Here is a 22,383-nt window from a genome sequence, read left to right on the forward strand (position 1 = left end):
ATCCATATTTAATATCTTATGTTTATATACCTTAATGTATTTTCTTCGTTTCTGGATTACAATAATCTTTGCGTGTTGTTCTCACGAGTACGTAAGTGCGTGCTCCTATTTCACCATGCCTCCTGCTGATAGAGGACAAATCTTTGTTTTTAATTTTTTTAATTTTTTATTTTTTATTCTTTATTACTCAATATGTCATATGGAACATGGTGTAGTGGTTGCAGCTCCTTACAAGCATTGTGTAAAAAAAAAACTTGGCGATTAAAAAGAGTGGCGGAGAGTTTATTGCCAGTTCTTCTCTTCCGTTCTACGCCCTTGATTTGAGAACTGGCAGTAAATGTAAAATTAAATTCATTTAATATTTCTTTTTTTGACGTTCATAAGTGTACATTGTTACCTACATGAATAAATAAATTTTGAATTTGAATTTGAATTTGAATACGAGTTGGTGAACGTTTAGATACATCAACATTATTAAGCTTATGAAATAAAGCATTCAAGCAATGATATTCATTTATTACTTTTCTTTCACATTCCTTGGGTTACTCTAATTTTTATTTTAGTTTATTGCATGTACAGCTATCGTTTTATTGTGACAATTTTAAGAACGACTACAATGTAATGTTAAAGTATTATTCTCATGAAAGTGAGATTTTTGTCTTTTTTGAGAAATAGTCTTTAAAGATAATATTACATAGTACCAATCACTTTAATCATAGCTGCTGGCCCTTTGCCGCCGTTAGAGGTTGTCTGGCCAGTAACTAGGCGTCGTCTTTCATTTAAGAGACAGAATAAGGATTCTGTCCACAATGTATAAAAAAATATTTTCATTAACAAATGCCACCCAAATGAGGATACCTCTGAGAGTAAAATCTGCTAAGCATCATATAAGGCGTGGTATCTCACTTTATTTGCACGACTAGAGGCAAGCCTAACAATCCTGCCCTACTGTCGTTTTTGTATTTACTGTACCTACAATAAACACATGTAAAAGAGTAATAAACACAAACTATATGCCTGTTTCATCAGATCAGATCAGATCAGCTAAAATAGTCCAGGAACGGACAAACAAACCACAAGTGGTATTTATTCCTCAGGAAGAATTCTCATAATGGGGTATACTTCTACTCATTTCTTCAGTCTTTCTTAAAGTTAATCTTGTGTTTGTACGAACTAATTTTAATTTAAAAGTGAAAAACAGGTTTAAGCGAGTTTTAGATGTTCTTTCGCTTTGTTGTATTTGTTATTATTATGATTAGGTATTGTTATTTTTGTTTTTACTCCTTTATTATAATAAACGTGAATACTACTTCATACACTACTTATCAGTTATTAAATGTAAAGATGCATGTAAGTTGCTACATCACTAGGACAGATCCATCCCACTCCTTCATGAGAGGTTTCATCTCAACAGATTAATTTTTTTTTCTGTGGGACCATTTCTCACCTAAATCATTCCTACCAGCCTACAAAAATAATAATAGCCTCTATTGGGTTCTTTGAAGAGGATTAAAAAAATCAAACTCAAACGAAATTTTGGGATTATATAATTATAAATAAAACACACCTTACATTTAGCAAGAGTTTAATAAAAAAATGCAAAATAAAATATTTCCAAATATTAGGACTTATCACTAAGGATATAAGGTGTACGATCATACAAAAATACAAAACTACACGCATTCAATTCACTATTGACATTCTTTATTCATAACCCTATCTCGAATCTCGAAAAGATTAAGCCAGAACAAACACTGAAGCCGCGTTCTTTCATTCGTAGACGAAAACAAGTAGTTTTAAATTTACAAATATGTATATTACTACTTATTTAATATTTGCTACTTCATTTCGAATCCTTGTGCTTCAATGTTATTTCAAAGCCACCAACCAGTGTTTATTTTTGTCGGGGTTTACCGATTATATAATGCAGAAAAACTGTTGGCACGAATTTAAACAACATTTGATTGGAGCAATATTGTCTTTTCACAATTCATTGCGTTTTGTGCTATTATATTGTGGTGCGAACTTAAATCATAACGAGAGAGGTCAACAAAGCCATTTCATCGCCTTATGTGCCTAACCTATGCGACGAACCCAAAACTTAGATTCGTCGCGGTACTTGAAGATCATCTTTCCGAGTGAGCTCGACTCGAAACTTGGCGAAATCGTCATATAAATAATAACCGAGGCAGAACTTGATATGTTATGATAATTAATAGTTATAATAATTTACTCACAATGGTAAATAAAATTAATAAATTGGTGCGTGAAGTTTCTTACTGTGTCAGGTGACGTCACTAAACGTGCCGAACCTGTAAGCGAATGATATTATTTAAAAGAAAAAAAAACAATGTTTCGTTTAGTCCCTAAACATTTGTATCTCCGTATTTATCGACAAAAACGCTATCACATAATAATGTCGATGGTCGAACTGATCACACCGAATAAAGTAAAAGCAGTGTAAAGCTTAATTCGACGAAAATAATACAATTGAAAATATAATACGTTTTACTTTTGACTAGCAAATAAAATACTCTATACATAAGTTTCAATTAATACGAAAGCGTAGGTACCCATCCTTCTCTCGCGCACTCTGACGCTCCGCTGCGGCGCGGGTGCGAGAGAGAGAAAGCTGTTTTAGTCATTATTACGAATCGAGCGCGGTTCCGTCTCGGTCTCGTCGGAGCTAGTCTGACTCGTGTCGCAGGCGGAGGCCCGTTCGGGTACAGCTCTCGAAACCGAGATACGAGCCGACGTAAATTTTTTTTTTTGCAGAAAATTCATTATATTAGAATTCATTGAATAAAAAATTAATAATAACTATAAAAAAAATTGCCTCTAATAGAAATTTTTCAAGAAAATTCTTTGGCATTTTGAGCAAAACGTGACGAGTAACTATGTCATAATGTTCGTAAAATATCGATATATATCGAGTATAAAGATGTCGTCGACATCTCAGAAACGTACGGCGGCATCGACGCTTTCGCTTCGACGTGTACTTAAAATCTATAAAATATTGACCGGTGACCGTCACGTAAATGTGACCCACTTTTAGGTAAATTCCCTAGAAACGAATGCTCTATATTTTCTTACCTACCTTTATATTTACGTAATTATTTGGATAGTTTAAAAAGTGCGTACTTGAATAAATGCATCTCGTATGGCAGACGTAGGAATGTAACGGAGATCGCGACGCTAAGAGGTGAGGCATCTTAAGGATAAAAACTACGATATTATACGATTCGTGTTTTATAGTGCACGATATGGAGACGATATGGAGACGCGCAGAGCTTCACTGCTCCCACTCCGAGTCGTCGACCCCCTCCAGGGCGTCCTGCTCCAGCTTCAGGTTGACGGTCACTCTCGCGCTCATCGATTTCATTATCTGAAAGCACGAGCGAGCCGTGAGCGCGGCGAGGGCCGACGGGAGGCCGGGGGCGCGCCGCCCGATACTCACGCTGGCCTGCTTGTCCTTGGCGTCCGGGGGGACGTGCGCCTCGACGAGGTCCGGCTTCGGCCTCCCCTTGGGCGCGGCCGCGGGAACCGCGCGGGCCGACAGCGGCTCCATGCCCGGCGGCTGCAGGCTCGCGACCTCGGGGCTCGCGGGTCGCCTCTCGAGCCACCGGCGCCCCGTCTGCCAGCTCCGCCACGTCACGAGCGTCGGGGGAAACAGGTCGTCTTGGAACAGCTCGCTCTGAAATGGAGTCGGGCGTTCGATGGTCGGCCGAGAGGGAGGAGGGAACGTCGCGGAACTCGGAAGAATCGAATCGGGCTCACCTTGATCCTCGGCACCGTGAAGGACAACGGCTCGACGTTTCCGTTCGTCAGACGAAGCGCTCTCGCGAACTCCACCTGCGAGACCGATGGTTCTCAGTTTATTCATCGTAGAAGAGTCGGAGACTCGGCTCACCGAATTCGCGTCGTCGTACTCTCGAATCGCTCCGACTCTTCAATTCTCACCTTTTCGACGGCCAGCGCGTTCTTTTGCAAGAAACAGATTCCTTGGTGCAGCGACGCGGAGCGATGGTGCGACAGGGCGCACAGGAAGGGCGGCTCCGAAGTCACCTCGTAGCAGTAAATGGTCGAGTCGCCCTGCGAACGAGTCGGAAGATGAGCGGCACGTCGGAGGAGGGGGGGGAGTTGGACGGTCGCGAGCGGAAGCCTCACCCGGCCCGTCAGGAACAGAGTGCCGGAGTCGTGGTCGATGTGCGTCAGCAGAATCGCCGGCGAGACGTCCAGGCCGACCGTGCAGACGGGCGCCGACAGGTCGGCGGCCTTGTACAGCAGGATCTGGCGCTCCGACACCCTGAAACACGCCGACGGTCAGCGCTCGGAGGCGGCCGGCGAGCGAGGTTCGAGATCGGCGCTCCGCCCGACTCACTTGTCGAAGCCCGTGACCACGAGGTGCGTGTCCCGCAGCGCCCACACGAGCCGCGCCCCTCGGCCGCCCGCGGCGCTCCGGCCTCGGCGCAGCGGCTCGCTCGACGCCCGCGGCTCGTAAATCTGAAAGTTCGGCGACGCGTCAGCGCGGCCCGCTCCGTCTCCGGGGACCGCGCGCCGCGTCACTCACCCTGACGAAGCCGTCCCGGCAGACGGTCGCGAGGCACTCGCCGTAGAGCGACCAGGCGAGCGCGAAGATCTGGTCGGCGTGGCCGGCGAGCGTGATGGCCGCCGTCGGCGGGTCGGCGGCGAGGTCCCAGATCTTCACGGAGTGGTCGTGCGCGGCGGTGGCCAGCAGGTCCGAGGCGGTCGGGTGGAAGCGGATCGCGTAGATCTTGTCCGCGTGCGCGGCGAACGTCCGCTCGGGCTCGCTCGTCGAGGCGGTGAGGCCGCCGTCGGGCACGATCCACTCGCGGATCGCTCCGTCGTCGCAGGCGACCAGGAGGCGTTCCGGCCGGAAGGGGTCGAAGGCGAAGTCCTGCAGGGCCGCCGGGTGCAGCAGGGCGGGCGGGTGGAGGCCGGCGGGGTGCGAGGGCGGCGCCACGGCGAAAGGTGTGGCGCCCGTCGGCAACTCCACGACCGCCACCCGGCCGCCGCCGGCGCCGGCGCTCACGGGGACGGCGCAGCGGACGGCGTTCGCTGGAGGAGAGCTTCCGATTAGTCGGATTGATCTCCGACGCGGCGGGAGCCGAGCGGAGGGAACTCACCGCAGAAACCGTCGCACTCGCCGGAGATCTGTCGGCTGACGTTCTTGATGTTTTCGACGTGGGTCGACTTGTGCCCCGGCGTGCCCTTCAGGTGACGGAACTTGGACACTTTACCTGAAAAAGTACTCGCACTGTATTTAGCCCTTAACCTTCACGTGTTTTTTCACTTTGTGCTCTGTCTCTGTCTTCAGTCGGTTAAATCTAAAATCGAATAAATATTAGTTTGAGCTTTTACTGCCCCGAAGCCCAAAAGAATAACTCACCGAAAACTGTCGAAGTGCGTTTGGTGGCGACGTTCGGAACGGACGAACGTTTCTCCTCTCTTTCTGGACTCTTGCGAGACTTCAAGGAGTCCCTTCGCCTGCAAAACGGGATAGTTAAATAGGGCGAATAACGGAGTCCACGAGACGGGAAAGGCGAGAGGGTCGGACCTGAGCGGGGCGGGCGAGAGAGGCGCCTCCGCATCGGGCGCGGAGCTCAGGGAGCGCACTTCGTAGGCTCGCCGCCGATCCGCGATCGACTTCACTCCGCTGAAACGTCGCAAGCGGACGGAATTAGGTCAGCAGCGATATCGAAACGAGAGAATTTATTTTCGACAATATTTCTCACTCTGTGGTCTCGAAGAGGCGGCGTCGATCGGCGGTCGTCGGCGTCTTGGGTCCGGGTCCGGCGTCCGAGCCATTGACGTCTTCTTCGACGCTGGCGTCGTATTTTCCGTTCGTGTATTCCTCTGAAACAAAGCATCGGTCGTAGACTGTTCCGATCCGGACGGCTACGATGCTTCGGGCCGACGGGGCCTCCGACTGACCTTTGAGCGCGACTTCCGCGTCCCCGGCGGGACAGAGAGACTCCTCTCCGTCGCCCTCTCGGGAGACGGTAGTCGCCGTCGCCGGAGAGTTCGAAGTCGGCGCCGACGACGGCGAAGTGGCTGCGAATGAGATTTGATCAGTGAGAAGGGAGACGGTCCGCGAGTTAGTTAGTTAGTTAGGTGACACACTACTTACAGGAATCGCTCTTATTGACGCCGGGAACGGCGGGCACGGAGAATACTCTGTCGAAAGAAAACTCTTCGATTCCCGTGGAGGCCGAAAAGGGTTTCGGACCGAGGCGGGGCTGCAATATTCAAGTATAAATATAAACCTTTAATGGCTCAGCGAAGTAACGTCTACATGCATTTTCATTAATTATCAGATTTATCAACACGAAAAACTGAAATATAATAGAAAAAGTAAATAAATATAAAATAGTCCACACAATAGTATTGGTAATGAAGACTGCGTAGTGTCGATAATGCTGGTAAAAAAAGCCGACGTTCAGTATGAAACATATATATTGATACACATACGACAGCTCTACTCGCGCCAAGAGTACCTTATAGCCAGACACGGGCGCAGCCGTAGTCCTGGGTTTCGGTTTGGGCGCTTCAGCGTCGTCAGCGGCCGACCCGGCCTCCGATATGGAAGACCTCGGCAAAGGTTTCGGTGCTTGGATCCCATTCATCGAGCTCTCGCTACGTGAAAGAGTTTCGCTCGACTCCGAATCCGTCTTATCTAAGCTATCTCTTTTCAAATCTTCTTTTTCCTCGTGCCCGTTACCCATCTTCTTAAGGAATCCGTTTTCCTTGGAGTGTTCTTTCGGCTCGGTCTTCTGCTTCTCCATGCCTTTGATCATATCTTTGACGTTCACGAAATCTATCTTTTCGTCTTCTTTGTCGGGCGTCGCGATAGGTGGCTCGGCCGGTTTTGCGTCTGCGTGTGTTTGCGTCACTATTTTTTTATCACTTTTCTTTTGGATCGGCATCGCTAGTATTTTTCTCACTAACTCTTCCAAATCACCGCGGTGTACCTGTCGTGAATTGCATATTAAATAGCGGACACTCATTATAATAATAATATAAATTGACAAACTAATTCAGCATTACTTACGCAACCAAAACACCAAATAAATTCACTAACTACGATACGAGACAGTCACAAAAACCACTAATACAACTACCGGCACACAAAAAATAAAAACAAACAAAAAACACAACACAAGTATAAGTAATAACTAGAAATAACACAGGAGTCGGAACGTAAACGAAAGATCTCAAGCGTGCAGAAACAATATTCGTCGGATCCAGAGGCAGTTGACGCTTGGGGATAATTCCAAGGGAATAGATCGGAGCCAAGCGACTTACACACCTGCGTACAGTTGTTGGCTTCCGGATGCAAGGATATGGTGGGCACGGGATAGTCCAGCCCGTCGAGCCACATGGGCGCGCTGAGGAAGGTGGCGGCGCCGCCGGTGTCAGGGTACAGGTCGGCGTGGTACTCCCGGTAGCTCTGGAATCGTTGAGCCGCGTGAGCGTTCGAATGTGAATGAGTGACTGACGAGCGACCTCAGGCTCCGATCGACGAGGGAAAACCTACCTTTCTGGGGACTTGGTACATGATGGGCACGACGCACGAGCCCGTGAGCTGCATGACTCGGTTCACCTCGCCCTCCATAACGCGCAGCGCACGCTTCGGCACCAGACAGGCGCCTTTCGTCTGTTCACCTGTTTCGACGAAACCGATTAAAGCCACTTTTGGGTGACGGAGTGCTAAAACGAGCCGAGTCCCGTTCCACTCACCCGAGTGCCGCAAGCCTTCGATCAAGTACGGCTCCTTGTCCGTCAACTCCATGTACAAAATGGTCGTGTCGCCCTTGCCGGCCAGGAACAGCATGTTCGTGTCGGGGTCGAAGAGCGGCATCAGGACTCCCGTCGAACAATCCAGCTCCAGCGTCTTCTGCGCTTGCGTTAGATTTCGTACGTCGCGAATCATTATTTGACGTAAACGAGCGGAGTCGAAACCTGAAAACAACCGGATGCCGTAATCTCGCCGGTCCCTTCACGGGAGAGGGTTTCGGTTGCAATAGTCAATAATAGTGCAACAGTGGAAAAGTGACTTCTTCGCTAAAATTATTAATCTCTTGCAAGAAAATCGAGCAGCTTCTATTTTTTAACTTCAATGAATTTAACAAGAAAGATGTTTCTTTGATTTGAAGACGTATTGGCATGATTCTTTAAGTATAAAATATTGGGAAGTATTCTGAAATTGCTTTCCTAATGACGCGAACTGCGGAAACGATTTTTTTACTATTAAAACTTTTCGAAGCTTATTCTATTAATTAAATAAATTAAATATTTGTTTACAAAACCGGTAAAATTATAGCCCTACTTGAAGATGGTTGTTCGCAAACTTACATTTCTTGGCGGCACACTGTGAGTATTTCACTTGACAATTGACTTACTACTTACGATATATCGCGGTATCAAGCGACCGCAAGACCACAGTCAGTGGTTGTGAAATCGTAAGGCGTCAAGTGGACCTGAAGAGGAGTCTTAAAGAAGTAAGAGGAGTAGATTAGGTTAGGCTTTTGAATGATATTGGCATCAAGAGTTACCATCCGGCCCGGGGCCGTAAATGCAGGGTAGCCGTTCTGTGAGCAACGGGTAATAGACAGGTTGGATCAGGTTGCTCGAACTGTGCCTCACAGAATGACATTTTGTTTTCTGATGAAGCTAGAATAGTTGAGAGTCTGATTGACGCTTGCGATTGCTGCGAAGACCACGGCAACGCTATGCGGAAGTGGGTCTCCAATAAATAATTCCTGATGTTGGAGGCTCCGTTATGTTTTAGGCAGCAATTAATTCGATGGAGCGTACGGATTGTCGTAGAAAATGGAACTAAAATGCACACCAGTACATAACGGAAGTGCTAATTGCAGTTGCACAACCCGCATTGATGGCTCTAGGGGAATATTCTTTTTTTATTTTTATAAAGACTTTTACGTAAGCAAAAGAGTTTATTATATTAACTGACAGTATAATATTTCTACAGAATGTTTAAATCCTAGTTCATTAGGTATATTTATTTATTTTTTTACGTTGCAAGTCGGCTGAAAGAGTACAATTAAAATAAATTAAAAAAATGGAGGGCAACTGACGGCCTTTTCGCTTTCGATAATCTTTTAAAGTGAGCGCAAGAAGTGCAAAACTTCATAAGACATTTAGACAAAACTAATGGAATATACCTATTCGGACGGTTGATGGACGATGACATCTTTCTCGTATCAATTCATACTTCATTATCAGGCAATGACTCGTGCTTATTAGTGATTGCTCTTGCATATAGAATAATTAGAAGTTTAGGGACGTACCTCAAGTGGCGGCGGCCGGCTTTTGTACAACATTTATTTGAAAATTCATGGAAATAAGAAAAGACACTTGAATATTATGAAATGGCGTCATAAAGATGGACATACCGGTGGTCAGTACTCGATCGCTGTCGCCCAGCCAAACGAGGCGGCTGTCCTTAATGTTCTGATGACTATTTGCGACGCTCAGAACTGGAGTCTCTACGCGAGGATCCAGAATTCGCACTTTCTTGTCTTTGCACGATGTGGCGACCAATTTGCCGTCTTTCTTCCACGAAGTAGATTGAATTACTTCTGTATGATCTCGGTTAACTGTCAATTAATTAATTATTATTAAATTAAGCAAAGAGACGGCACTTTGTATCCCTAATCACATTAAATCTCTAAAGCGGCGATACGAGATTGAAACCGACATTACTCATCGGAAGCAGATGCGGAAAAGTGCAGCAACCAAATAAGTTATTTCATATTTTTTGTAACAATCGCCCATAAGAGCATAATTTTAACTCTTATTTTACCAGTGGTTTGTTTTTATTTTGTGAATTTATTATTGATTATGTAGATGAGCTTCCTCTCCATTATGCAATAAGGTGGTTGGCAGTTTTACTCAGAAACCCATCAAAACTATTTAATATAAAATTAACATTTACCAAAAACTTCCTTCTGCTTGGTCAAATCCCACAGAGATAGTTCATGACCTGATGCAACATGAATAAGTCCATCAGCGACAGGGTGGAAACCTACATTCTCTACTCTGCGTTGCTTCTGAGATAATGAGCATTCAGGTGTTGAGATAGATTCTTTCAAGCCTTCTGGGGGTATGTGCCAGACTTTTACCTACAAATTAATTTTTTGAGAGAACTACAAAATGAAGACTTGAGAGCTGTACTAGTTTCAGATCAAACTCAAGACAATATAATTTCCTATAATTGACAATCATACAGGCAGTTTTGTTACATTAAAACCAAAAATATAATGTATTATTTACACAGCCTTATGTAATTAAGCTTTGCACACTGTAAATGTAGCATTCCTACAGTGATTTTTAAATTTGCTTTAGTAGTTTTTCAGTTTATAACAAGACTGCAAGCATGACAAGCACACAAAAAAATCCAGTTTTTAATTATAACACTCAAGATTTTTTTTTATAGCCCTAGTTAATATTAATTTCCAAGAAACAAATCAGTATTTAACGAAACCATGAGTGAAAACTGTAAATTTAATCAGAAAAATGTTTATGAGTTATTTCTCAAAGCAGCTTTAAACAAGACATGAATACTAGAAAGGCAATCTTTCCTATGCTTCACTCAACATATGGGTTAACGAAAATTACATTAAATCTGCTTAATTAACAAAGATAGACACAATGAATTGAATGATTCAGCAATTTCAATATTTTTAAAATCCCAATTAGACATTACTATATAATTTTAACAAAATATTATTTTAATGTGACATTTAACATCTAACCATTTTAAACTTTATTTTTAACATTTAATACAACACTACACAACAAAAGTCCTATATTTTATGTACAATATTTGTATGCAACCTACCAGAGAATCCTGAGAGCCAGTTAAAAGTATTCCATCATGGAAGGGAGAAAAATCCATATCAGTTATAGTGTCTGAATGAGCATGAAGCAGAGGCATCGTCTTGCTCTTTCTCCCACAATCATCTAAAGGCAACACTGCCATACTTGACCCTACATGCTCCCAATTGAAAGCCATAAAAGATGCAGAGGCACATATGTTGTTTCCATAAGTCTGATAAGAACCAACACATACATCCCTTACACATGCTTCTGGTTTGGGCACTATTGGTGCTGCATTTTTATATTTAGAAGCTTTAAAACGCCAAGCCATTTTTATCCAATATTATTCTTCAGTCTTTAATTTAGAATGTGAACCTTCGCCACGGCGCCTGCTTCTGAAAATAATAAAAAAAACTTACATGCATAATATTAACGCAACACTAAATATTAAGAAATCATTATTTGTGATTTTAGAACATTAATGGGGATAACGTTAACTCAAAAGAACACCTCCTATTACTTCATTAAAATACCAAACACATTTTGTTTTGAATTATTAGACCGGGCTTCGGCCGGAAGTACTATTGTTACGGTAAATTTAAATTAAATAAAGCAACAATAATTTAAAGTCAATATTTAAAAAATATAAATAGATTTTAACCAACCTTATTTTAAACTTATATCAATTACAGTTTAGATATTATGTATCTTCGAGACACTCCCCCTAAACGTCGGCCATTTCAATAATAACAACCAGCATATAGCGACATTACAATAGCGACTAACGAAATACCGATCGATATCGAAATTCAGAATGTCAACGTCAAAGTCCCATACAACAACAGACTATATATGCGTATATAGTCTGTAGTTATAAATATATATATATATATATATATATATATTTTTAATATAAGGAAATTGATATGGATTCGATTATATCTCTAAAGAATAAAAAATATTCATTAATGGCTGTGTTGTAGCCCAAATTTACAAATAGAAATTTGCTTTGCAATTTCCTTTCACACAACACCATAAATCATCACAAGCTGTAATCGCGGGAAATAAGTATCCAGTAGGTTTGCCAGGTTTCCAAAAAAATTCAAATAAAATAAATGCAGAAGCACATTTACGTAAACTTGATACTAACAGAATGAATCTGTCAGTGTAATTTCTGTCAAAATTTACATTCAAAATGGCGGTTTGCGTTCTGTTTCACACGTTCTGCAATACACGCTGCATGAAATATTATTATTTAAAGGTATCAAATGTACGCATAGTTTTACGAAGGTGAATACAATACACCAAATTATATTTAATTTTGTAAGAAACTGCGGCACTCAACATAACTTGGGAGTGGTTCCAATCAAGGTCCCCCGTGGCACCTACATAATCAGTATCATCATTTTCAAGCGACGTATTTCTAAATCCAACCCTTATAGTGCAAAAACAAAACTTATAAACAATTTTAATAATATTATTTATAATTTCTTCCATTTTATTGATTAAAATCTACTTTTGAACTTGGAATTATTGTGTCCATATAGTTCTACGCTCTGAAATTAATGTTTCTTTCTGTTCCAGATGATATTAATATATTTTTGGTACATTAGAGTATAAAAAATAAACGAGGGCTTCTTAATGCACATGGTAAGCCAAACGATGGGCGCTTTAGCAGATCTTGATTATTCGACTGTATAAATAATATATTATTTTTAAATGCTTTTAATGGATCAAAGAACACGAATTCAATGTGATGTCTACTTTTAATAACTACACGATCACGATGATAATGGCACAAATACACATGCATTCAAAACATACACGCACACAAATTTCATAAGTATCTAGTTTAAGGATTACAAGATTTAGTTGCTCCATTAGCAATATAATATTTGTCTTAAAAATATTAACTTACACAAAATATAACCATATTAACTTTTTATTCAATTGATGTAATATGTATATAAAAATCCTAGATCCTCTACAAGTCTCTGTTTATTCCTGTGTAGACTCATACCCATCTCTTTCCGCATAGTAAGTGAAATAAATATAGGGTATACACTATGCAGTACATATACTGGTCATTAAGTACCAATGCATTTTTCCTAAGACTTTAGTTTAATATGAGTAAAGAGGTTCTTATACATAAAAAGACGTGATTTAAAAGAGATAAACGAACATACAGCGTAATTTCCTTTATTGCGAGTTTAACATGTATTTCAATTTCTTTGGTGATGTTTCTTTTCTATTGGAATGACATGATCAAATATAAATTCCTAGTTTAGATACCTCAAATCATAATGTAAAAATATTCTCAATAAATGAAGACATCACAAACTTCAGGAAGAATAACGTTAATGTAAAAAAATCTAAAATAATATTAAAAAGTTACAACATGTAAATTATACATTATCAAAAATTATTAAAATCTTTTAAGCAAAACAGTAACAATATCAAAGAGACACTTAATTAAAGGCAAGATTTATTAAGCAAAGAGTATTTATATTTTGTATTATACAACCTTAAGACAAACCAAAAACCGATGAGATAGGAATTAAGAAATTGGTCTTGAACATACATAAGATATTTTAAACATAAATTTAGACATCGAAGGCAGTATAATAATGAAGTAATGAGAATATCGTTTTCTTTATCCTCCAATAACTTAATTCTTTGCAAAACCAAGCAAAAGGGTGAGATTCGGAATAAAGTAAAAATGAAAAATATTTATACAAAAGCACCACGTAGGGTTGGTATTATTGAAGATATTTGATGAATAAAACTTTTATAATAACATACCACCATAAAAATCTTGCCATTTTTAAACAATTAAATCAGTTTCTACAAACTACGGTTAATATGACCCGTCGTCCCTGTACTTCAGTTCGCTCGCATCTCACAAAATTCACCAGAAGCACAACATTTGATGGCCTGGTGCAGGACCAGGAGAAGATCAACACATCCGCAAAGGCCTTACAATTAGATGGTTATCGACTACAAAATAAGGCATTCAAGATATCGACTTACATCGAGTACAAATTCAGATGCACTACCTGGTAATACTCTGAATCCCCAGAGAGACGACAAGCTCGTCTAAGAATATTTATAACAAACTATTTCTAATGTACATTTAAACTATCGATTTACTGATATTTGTGAAATTGAGATCAGCATCGTTATTTAAAAACCGTCTGTTTCAGGGTTCTCGCAGCCCTAGACGCTTGCAGAATATTAAATATACAATTTGGGTAAATTCAAAATACGTAGACATAATATTACACTTTACCTAGCCCTGGTGAGAACAACTGAGTCCCATCGTCCTCGATATGCATTGCTTTTGTGATTTTGTGATCAATGGAGTTTCATAATTATACTAATTGTATGAACAATGCATACCTGTGGTTAAAATTACCTAAACATCACAAAATGTTTCAGTAATCCATAAAATTTCACTATAATAAATAACAAATTGGAATGTAACAAAACAATTTTTTTTTCACATTAAAACTTTACCATAAAATCACTGTGAATGTTCTTTAGAAATATTGCTACATTATTTAACCCACAGACATTGTTGTGATTTACACCCCTAACCTAACCTAACTGATCCTAGTTAGAAGTTAAAAGGTGACCTTTTGAAATGTCAGAAGTATTATTTACGATCTGAAACAACATGAACTGTCACCTACTGATGTCGTCTTACCGTTGATAGGGCCGAGACTTCCGTCGTACTTTGGCAATTCCTTGCATTTCGCTTGCTGAAAATAGATAATATCGATGAGCCAGCAATAGGTTAAGACTTGAAAATTTCGAAATGAAGTGGTCAATTTCCGCTTACGCGCTACTGCCTTCTTCTGTTAGCATCACCGAGACAGTCGACAGATATAATGACTTCCTATATATTATTAGACATCATTGTCTACGCTACCAAAACGATATATTATTAAGTCCTGTTGTGAATCTTAATTAATAAAAAGCGGTTTACGCCAGAATATAATAATATCCCACATAAGTTTACATTTAACGATTATATTCAAATTAAAAACGTTTTATACCGGGATTTCAGAATTAAGATTCACAAATTACGGGACATACGACTTCGTCCAATTAGTCGATCCAGAGATATTTGTAACTGCAGTGAACCATATTGTTCCTTACTGCTTATAATTATTGTCAGTTTATAGTTTTATAAAACATTGGCCAAAATAATCAAAATAATAAAAAATATTTTATGAAATATGTAGATGCATCAAGCTTACTTCCATCAATTCTACAGCAATTTCCATAAATAAACGCTCCACATTTTCGGCCTCCTTAGCAGAGGTTTCAAGGAAATACATCCCATTACGCTGCGCAAAGTCATCACCAATATGCCTTGGAATTTCCCTGTCTTCTCTGTCGGTTTTGTTACCTAAGCAAAATTATTAAATACTTAGTAATATCATCATCACAACATTTTGACTGTTAGCGTTCCATTTTGGAGGAAAAGGGCGGGAATTGCATTATGCGTTTTTGTTATAAAAAATTCAACTTTTCGATACTTTACACCATAATTGGCAACTTTTAGGTTTAGAGTGGGGTGTTAACTAAACATTTTACTATTGGGTACAGAAAAGGGGGAGGGGGGGTCAAGAATCTTTAAAAATTACATAACGTTTGCGAGCTGCACATACGCGTTACATTCGCTAGTTCTGGGCGCACCCTGATACTTGAACGCAAATATTAATGTATCTTATATATTAATATTTATTTAATATTACGGTATGCGTGTCAAATTACTTATATTCTATTCTTCTAATCATTTCTTACCTACTAATATTCTCAAAACTTTGTTGTTGGCATACTCTTCAATTTCTCTGAGCCAATCTGGTAAACAGTCAAATGTAGGCTGGCAAGATATGTCATATACTAAAATCAAAGCATGTGCCGACCTGTAGTAACTTTGTGTTATTGACCGAAATCTTTCTTGGCCAGCTGTGTCCCATATTTGCAGCTATAAAAAAATAAAGATTTTTTTTTTGTTTTTTTTTTTTACTAAAAAGAATAAAATGTAATTTATTACATAATTAAATGAAGCATTCTTATTAATCAGAAATTAATGAAGTAGACATTGCTCATATCTAAGGTAGGTAGTTAAGAGTAATAGAATAGAAGTTTCTAGCTGGGGTTTTGTCATTCTTAGCCCTATAAGAACCATTTGTTGCGTCTTCTTATTTGAAGCCCTTTATCTTAATACTTCCCACAGCCTCAATAATCTTGGAGTTGGAATATTGAAAGAAGTCCAATTCCACAGTCAAAAAGCCAAAAGCCAAAAGCCAAACAGGCATCCAAAAAGCTGGGAGTTTTGGATAGAACTAAGATGTATTTCACTGATATTGATGTATGCAACTCTTCAAGGCTGATATGAACCAATAATAGGCATGGATGGATACCTCATATATCACACTGTTCTTATCTCAGGGCTGGTGCCCCAAATACAGGGGAGGCCTTAAAATCTATCAGTGATTGGTTTAATTCTCTCTCTATGCTTCACTATATGAAAATTCCAAAGAAGTATAATTTTTTGTTTCTTTTCAGGACAAGCTGATAATGTGATTGACAATGATACCATTTCATCAGCCCCAACTCAATGGCTGGAGGTCTTCCACAGCCAGCTAACCTAGGCTTTTTCTTCTGCAAACCTAGTGAGCTGTGATCATCTTACCTGGGTAATACAACACTCAAAAAATTTAAAAGGTTGCTTTTGTAAAGACCGGGATTACAAGGCATCCTTATACATTGAGGTTCCATAGGCTTGTCAAGATGCTTAATGGAAAAGCTAAAGGGCTTTAATCCATACAGCCAAGTCTTGTTTTTAATAATAATTGGAGAAGTTTAGTAGTTTTAAAGGCCAAGGCTACGTCTTCATTGTTCTTGATTGTAAGGCCCAAGCCATGTCTTCTTTTATTGATTTCATGTGTTATTATTCTTGGTTATAAGGCTTAAGTCACTTCTTCGATCTTCATAGGTTTATTCATGGTTCAAAAATGATTAAACTCATGCACATAGCTGTCAAATGCGCCAAGTATGGAGACGAATTGTTATAAGACAAATCATGTTTTTTAAAATTCCTTTTAAAATTTATATAAAATGTATATTTATTGTTGATAATATAAACCTTTCCGAGTAATACAAACAATACCTTCACTTTTTCGCCATCAACCTCCACCGTCTTGATCATGAAATCTACTCCAATAGTAGCACCTTGACCCGGTGGAAATAATCCTTGCGTAAATCTCCTTACTAAACAAGTTTTTCCAACACCTGCGTTACCGACTAGCACGACTTTAAACAAGAATTTATAGTCCTCCATAGTACTGTACCAAATCACATTTGCTTTAGATTTAAATCATAGAAATCGAGAAAAGACCTTAATGCTGGCAAATTATATGTAAAAATTATTTTCGCCGTTCACTGTTCCGCTTTAGTGAGTTCACAATACGTACGAGATGATACACACTACGGCCGACATTATGATTCATTCAAATTTTCTATTTAAGATAAGATTAACTACTAAATCAAAATTTACGAATTAGCTAGATTAATTTAATTTGATATAAGGTTCTCTTTCTTTAGCTGATGTTTTCAATAATTTACATAACATAGCAAAAATACTTCAAGTTTCAACCTATATCCACAGACTAATCCGCATATATACATATACCATCATTAATATTTTATTATTCTGTGTAGTTGTAGTTTGGTCTTAGTCAAAGATGCCATAACAGTATCAATTTACTCTTCCAATACAAATAATCACTCTCCTTACTTTCCGTCATCAAACTACTCTATTGGTTATTTACAAATACCTAGAGAGGTACTGTTAAAAAAGTTACAAAGTGTCGAACTCACTAAGGGTGCTGGCTTTCACGGGATCCTACCTGTCTTTATTCGTTTTTGCGCTACTGCCCTCGTTACACTGTTATTGTTATTGAAAAATCTTTGCATAGATATACTTATTAATTACTTTTAAAATAAGTAAATTAGTAATAAATTTTCTGACGATGGCGACATTCTATAATATTCAATAACAAGGTTATATTGACATGTCCTGATCTTACCTTTGTATTTGAATAATCTTTGTGAAGAACATGAATAATAAATATAATTAAATTATAATATGATATTTATTATTTAAGTTGATATTAATTCATTGCCGTTAACACTAAATAAGTTTTACTTCAATCGCGCGTAAAGGTTACACGCACACACTTTTTTTTAACATTGTGTATGGTTGCGATTTATTGAAATATGTATCCTATTAACCTAAATTGTTTATTATTTCGACACAAGAGATCTTAGATAATATTTACCACCCTGTAGTAGCTATTCTCATAATAATTAATAGCCATATAGTTAGCCATGCGTGGGGTTTCTTGGTAGGGTTTCGTGGTATTTTTGACCGTCGCGTCATTAAGTTCGAATGAATTTTTGAACACCATTGGGTGTTAATGTAAAAAAAAAAGTTAACGGAAAGATCATCAATAATATTCGCTATGCAGACGACACTGTCTTAATAGCCTCGTCGATGGAGGATTTACAAATGCTCGTTAATAAAGTTCAGGAAACTAGCGAAAGAGACGGTCTGACTATTAATGCAGTGAAGACGAAGGTGATGGTGATTTCTCGGAACGACACTTTGGGTCCTAATTTATCTGTTGCTGGAAGAACGTTGGAACGGGTGCGGCAATACAAGTATTTGGGAACTTGGGTTACAAACGAGTGGAATCCTTATCAGGAAATAAGGTCTCGAATTGAGATTACCTGAGGATCTTTCAAAAAAATGAAGAAAGTTTTGTGCTGCCGTCACTTGACCATTAAACTCCGAGTCAGAGTTCTCCTTTGTTACATATGGCCAATTGTTCTATACGGCTGTGAAGCTTGGACAATTAAAGAAGATACCCGCCGGCGCTTAGAAGCATTTGAGATGTGGTGCTATCGTCGCATGCTTCGTATCAGCTGGATCCAGAAGGTCACTAACGAGGAGGTTCTGAGACGCGTTGGAATGGGGAAAAAACTTATGCGGAACATTAAGCAGCGAAAAGTTGCGTAACTGGGCCACGTGTTGCGCCATGACCGCTTCCACCTCCTTCAACTAATAATAATGGGTAAAATCCAGGGAAAACGGCGTGTTGGTCGTAGGAAGAAGTCATGGCTTCGCAGCGTCAGGGAGTGGACAGGTATTGCGAGTGCGGAGGGTATCTGGCGCAGGATAAGACGCGGTTCAGAGAACTGACGGCCTACGTCCAGTAATGGAGTGGCACTTGAAGAAGAAGAAGGGTGTTAAATATATTGTACAATTTTATCTCAAATTACAATTTGTGTTTTAGTTAAACAACATTTTCTCTGTGTTACGAAAACTATATTAAGCTGGGTCCACATTTGTAGCATTTCGATGTATTGTATCTCCGTTAGTCCGTTGCGTGGCTTCGGCGCGTATCATGATCGCTAGTTTGAACTTTGGACGCAAAATGATACTCTTTATCGTTAATGATACATGCCGTATCTGATACGGCCCGAGGGTTGGATTTACAATTCAATACCTTAAATTTGATTATACTGAGTATGTACGAATCTAAGCGTCCAAAAAACGAATTATTATGTAGTTCGGTTAGGTTAGGTTAGTATATTAATATTTTATTTGAAATAACTGTCCAAAAAACGAATTATTATCAAGTTTGGTTAGGTTAGGTTAGGTATTGAATTGTAAACTTTAACCCGACCCGATCTTTTAATCTCCGAATTAAAAAATGCCAATACGTTTTTTCTAAATTGTGTAGGTGAGATATATATAGGATACTCTCTCTCACCACTTTAGGATATCTATATATATATATATAGATATCCTATAGTGGTGAGACTATTAATTATTCAAAGAAATTTTCCAGTTTCCACTAATAATAGTTTTAACTAGTACCAGCTACTGGCAACACTGCTTTACAGTTTAGTTTACAGATCGACCAGCGACCTAAAATCAAAATGTCTTTTGTTTGTTCTTCACAGTAAATGGATTATTCTTTCAGAATTCAGGCTATAAGATCTTTACAATACAGCTTATTCTTGAGAAATTGAAAATAGCATAGTGAAAATGTCCACAGCTAATTATACAACTCGAACTGAAGGCCAAACAGTAGTAAATACAATAATATGGTCTATACCAAACTTTATATTCCTTTTAGATGGTAAAACATCGCGTGAATTGCGGGTAAGTGAAAGTCCAAAAGACCAATCCATTGACACAAGATTCCAACTGAAGATGCAATTTCTTGGACGCTGTAATGATATTATTGAAATATACTACTTGTCACCAGTTCCTGTATTTCTTAAGTCCATATTAACCATATGCTTAAAAAGATTTGAAGAGCGCTCTATAATAATAAAAGAATATCATACAATTCAAGCAAATAAATGGCAGTTCTTAGCTACACTCTACAAACGTGATATTGCTAGCTATGATGGCCATGATATATTTCTGTTAAGTGATGGAAGCCTTCGTTTGAAGTTTCAATTTATGGTAACAAATGATGTAAAAATTGACAGAGCGAATATACCAGAGGCACAACTTAGCAATGATTTTGAGAATCTTCTTAACGATGGTTTATTCTCTGATGTGGTAATTACATCTGCAGAAGGTTGTGAATTTAAAGTTCATAAAGCAGTTTTAGCTAGTCGCAGCATGGTTTTAAAAGCTCACTTTGAACACAATACCACAGAATGCCACACAAATGTTGTTCAGTCTTTATTAGAATCTGATGTTTTAAAAGAAGTTTTAACTTTTATATATAGTGATAAAGCTCCAAGAGTTGATGAGATACCTGAAAAATTATTAGCTGCCGCTGATTACTACCAGCTAAACAGACTTAAAAGCCTTTGTGAGGAGGCCTTACATAAAAAACTTACAGTTGACAATGCTATTGACACATTGCAATTAGCAGATTTACATTCAGCTAAAGCTTTAAAGGAATTAACACTTGAATTTATCAAAGATGGTCAAGCTAAACTCATAACAAAAACTAAAGGATGGGCTGAAGTTAAGTCTGTAGATTTAATTAAAACTATATATGAACATGTTATTACTGATGATGTGGATGCAGATATTAAATAATTATTTCTCTAAGTATGTCAAAACATTTTTGTATTGTTTAATATGTAGCCTAGTGTTAAAACAAGTCTAGTTTAAATAGTTAAGTTTTAAGTTGGTTGGTTTGAAGTTGGTAATTTACTTTATCCACTAGTGTTGCTAGTAAGCTTGGTCGAGAGCATATCAACATCTAATAAATTATGTTCAAAGTTTCAAAATTTTCATGCTTTTTTGTATTTCTAGTAAATAAGTATTTAATGATCTCAAATTAGTAAAAAAAGAAATTTCTTAACTTCTAAAATAAAGTTGTCAATCGATTGTTTTCTTTTATATTAAAAATTTATTACATTGTTAAAACCATTTCTTAACCCTTTTATTAATCCATTTATCTCGAACTCTACAACATAATGTAGAAAAAATGTTTGACACAATAAGTTTTAAGCTACAGCACAAACTTTAGGCTAATGTCACTATTCACTTAATTCACTAGAATCACTTTCACTATAATTTTGGATTTGATGTCTATTAGTATTTACAAACAAGTCATTGTCATTGCTTACAGTATTTTTCTTATCACAATCAAACTCTTTAGGCCATAAATTATTCTCCTTATAATACTTCATTGAGTCTTTGTTTATAATCTTGATTATTTCAGCTTTCACTTTATCTCCTTCCACAATTGGTTCAACTAGAACATAATCCCCTCTTTTGACCCATATATTTTTTCGAAATTTAGTTGGCATTGAAACTAAATATTCTTCTCCATTAGGTGTAGTTACCTGTAAAAATACTACTGTTACATCCAAGAAAACATTTCCTTTTCAATTATTAGGATTCATTTGTATTATGGTCTAGTATACTCAAGCCTAGATATCGTACATGTGACTCGATACGGTGTTTTGAAGTTCTACAGAATTAATGGCGAATCTTAAGATACAATTAATTTTATTACAAATTGTATATATGTAAACACAATAATTAGTTATCTAAACTACCTCATGCAAATTATTTCCCCGGCTTCTTAGAACTCGAACAACACTTTGAGTTTCTTTGGGTAATTCATAATCATCCCACAGGGCTTCGTTCATGACATGCTTCCTTTTTGTTACCTTCGACATATTTTATGAATTCTTTTTGTCATTTAAAATTTTATTTGTAAACTATCAACCAATGTTTATAACCTTTTCACAAGTTATATATTTTTTTATTCAAAGTTCAAACTAGAAGTAGAAGAGTTCATTGTTGTTCCAGACTACAATGTGCGATTGGTGATCACAGATATCTAAATTTCTATATTATTAATAATTATTGTAGGTTGTAATAATAGGTACTTATCTGTATCACGGATAGTGTTTGTCAAGTCTCGATTATGAAATTGTTATTAAGTGAAGTGTTAT

At 38.6% G+C, this 22,383-nt stretch overlaps 4 protein-coding genes across 6 annotated transcripts; 1 reads left to right on the forward strand and 3 right to left on the reverse strand.

The window, feature by feature from the left end:
* Window positions 1-1,568: 1,568 nt before the first annotated feature.
* On the reverse strand, window positions 1,569-11,662 carry LOC110999844 (coronin-7). Of its 3 annotated transcripts, none has more exons than XM_022269087.2 (21): window positions 11,529-11,662; window positions 10,886-11,258; window positions 9,980-10,166; window positions 9,438-9,641; window positions 7,762-7,983; window positions 7,559-7,686; window positions 7,331-7,471; window positions 6,519-6,992; window positions 6,152-6,260; window positions 5,956-6,075; window positions 5,757-5,877; window positions 5,579-5,677; window positions 5,411-5,508; window positions 5,148-5,261; window positions 4,571-5,079; window positions 4,382-4,503; window positions 4,168-4,306; window positions 3,961-4,092; window positions 3,778-3,852; window positions 3,458-3,694; window positions 1,569-3,385 (listed from the first exon to the last, which is right to left on the reverse strand). In XM_022269087.2, the coding sequence occupies exons 2-21, from the start codon at window positions 11,192-11,194 to the stop codon at window positions 3,293-3,295; spliced, it is 3,633 nt and encodes a 1,210-aa protein (XP_022124779.2). In that variant the 5' UTR covers window positions 11,195-11,258; window positions 11,529-11,662; the 3' UTR covers window positions 1,569-3,292. The 3 variants fall into 3 exon arrangements, with proteins under 3 accessions (XP_022124779.2, XP_022124780.2, XP_022124781.2); XM_022269088.2 differs by having other exon boundaries at window positions 10,886-11,255; window positions 11,529-11,656; XM_022269089.2 differs by lacking the exon at window positions 6,519-6,992.
* Window positions 11,663-13,046: 1,384 nt separating this feature from the next.
* LOC110999842 (ras-related protein Rab-30) lies at window positions 13,047-17,531 on the reverse strand. The gene is made up of 4 exons (XM_022269086.2): window positions 17,048-17,531; window positions 15,676-15,859; window positions 15,126-15,277; window positions 13,047-14,624 (listed from the first exon to the last, which is right to left on the reverse strand). The coding sequence occupies exons 1-4, from the start codon at window positions 17,216-17,218 to the stop codon at window positions 14,523-14,525; spliced, it is 609 nt and encodes a 202-aa protein (XP_022124778.1). The 5' UTR covers window positions 17,219-17,531; the 3' UTR covers window positions 13,047-14,522.
* Window positions 17,532-19,826: 2,295 nt separating this feature from the next.
* LOC110999859 (speckle-type POZ protein-like) lies at window positions 19,827-21,304 on the forward strand. Its single transcript, XM_022269116.2, has one exon. It carries the CDS (start codon window positions 19,994-19,996, stop codon window positions 21,008-21,010), a length of 1,017 nt encoding a protein of 338 aa, XP_022124808.1. The 5' UTR covers window positions 19,827-19,993; the 3' UTR covers window positions 21,011-21,304.
* Window positions 21,302-22,248, reverse strand: LOC110999858 (probable RNA-binding protein EIF1AD). Its single transcript, XM_022269115.2, has 2 exons — window positions 21,982-22,248; window positions 21,302-21,765 (listed from the first exon to the last, which is right to left on the reverse strand). Exons 1-2 carry the CDS (start codon window positions 22,102-22,104, stop codon window positions 21,457-21,459), a joined length of 432 nt encoding a protein of 143 aa, XP_022124807.2. The 5' UTR covers window positions 22,105-22,248; the 3' UTR covers window positions 21,302-21,456.
* Window positions 22,249-22,383: the final 135 nt, after the last annotated feature.

This window comes from Pieris rapae, chromosome 6, assembly GCF_905147795.1.
Source record: "Pieris rapae chromosome 6, ilPieRapa1.1, whole genome shotgun sequence".
Classification (NCBI taxonomy): domain Eukaryota; kingdom Metazoa; phylum Arthropoda; class Insecta; order Lepidoptera; family Pieridae; genus Pieris; species Pieris rapae.

What these genes read in the sequence shown, in the direction of transcription:
- LOC110999844 (XM_022269087.2), bottom strand. Translation starts at nt 11,194, where the DNA reads ATGGCTTGGCGTTTTAAAGCTTCTAAATATAAAAATGCAGCACCAATA. An exon ending in ACGCACTTCGACAGTTTTCG is followed by an intron (nt 5,262 to 5,410) that starts GTGAGTTATTCT and finishes GTACTTTTTCAG; the next exon opens with GTAAAGTGTCCAAGTTCCGT. An exon ending in CCAAGGACAAGCAGGCCAGC is followed by an intron (nt 3,386 to 3,457) that starts GTGAGTATCGGG and finishes TCGTGCTTTCAG; the next exon opens with ATAATGAAATCGATGAGCGC.
- LOC110999842 (XM_022269086.2), bottom strand. Translation starts at nt 17,218, where the DNA reads ATGGAGGACTATAAATTCTTGTTTAAAGTCGTGCTAGTCGGTAACGCA. An exon ending in TTGATGGCGAAAAAGTGAAG is followed by an intron (nt 15,860 to 17,047) that starts GTATTGTTTGTA and finishes ATTTTTTTATAG; the next exon opens with CTGCAAATATGGGACACAGC. An exon ending in AGTTTTGAGAATATTAGTAG is followed by an intron (nt 15,278 to 15,675) that starts GTAAGAAATGAT and finishes AATTTTGCTTAG; the next exon opens with GTAACAAAACCGACAGAGAA.
- LOC110999859 (XM_022269116.2), top strand. Translation starts at nt 19,994, where the DNA reads ATGTCCACAGCTAATTATACAACTCGAACTGAAGGCCAAACAGTAGTA.
- LOC110999858 (XM_022269115.2), bottom strand. Translation starts at nt 22,104, where the DNA reads ATGTCGAAGGTAACAAAAAGGAAGCATGTCATGAACGAAGCCCTGTGG. An exon ending in GGGGAAATAATTTGCATGAG is followed by an intron (nt 21,766 to 21,981) that starts GTAGTTTAGATA and finishes GTATTTTTACAG; the next exon opens with GTAACTACACCTAATGGAGA.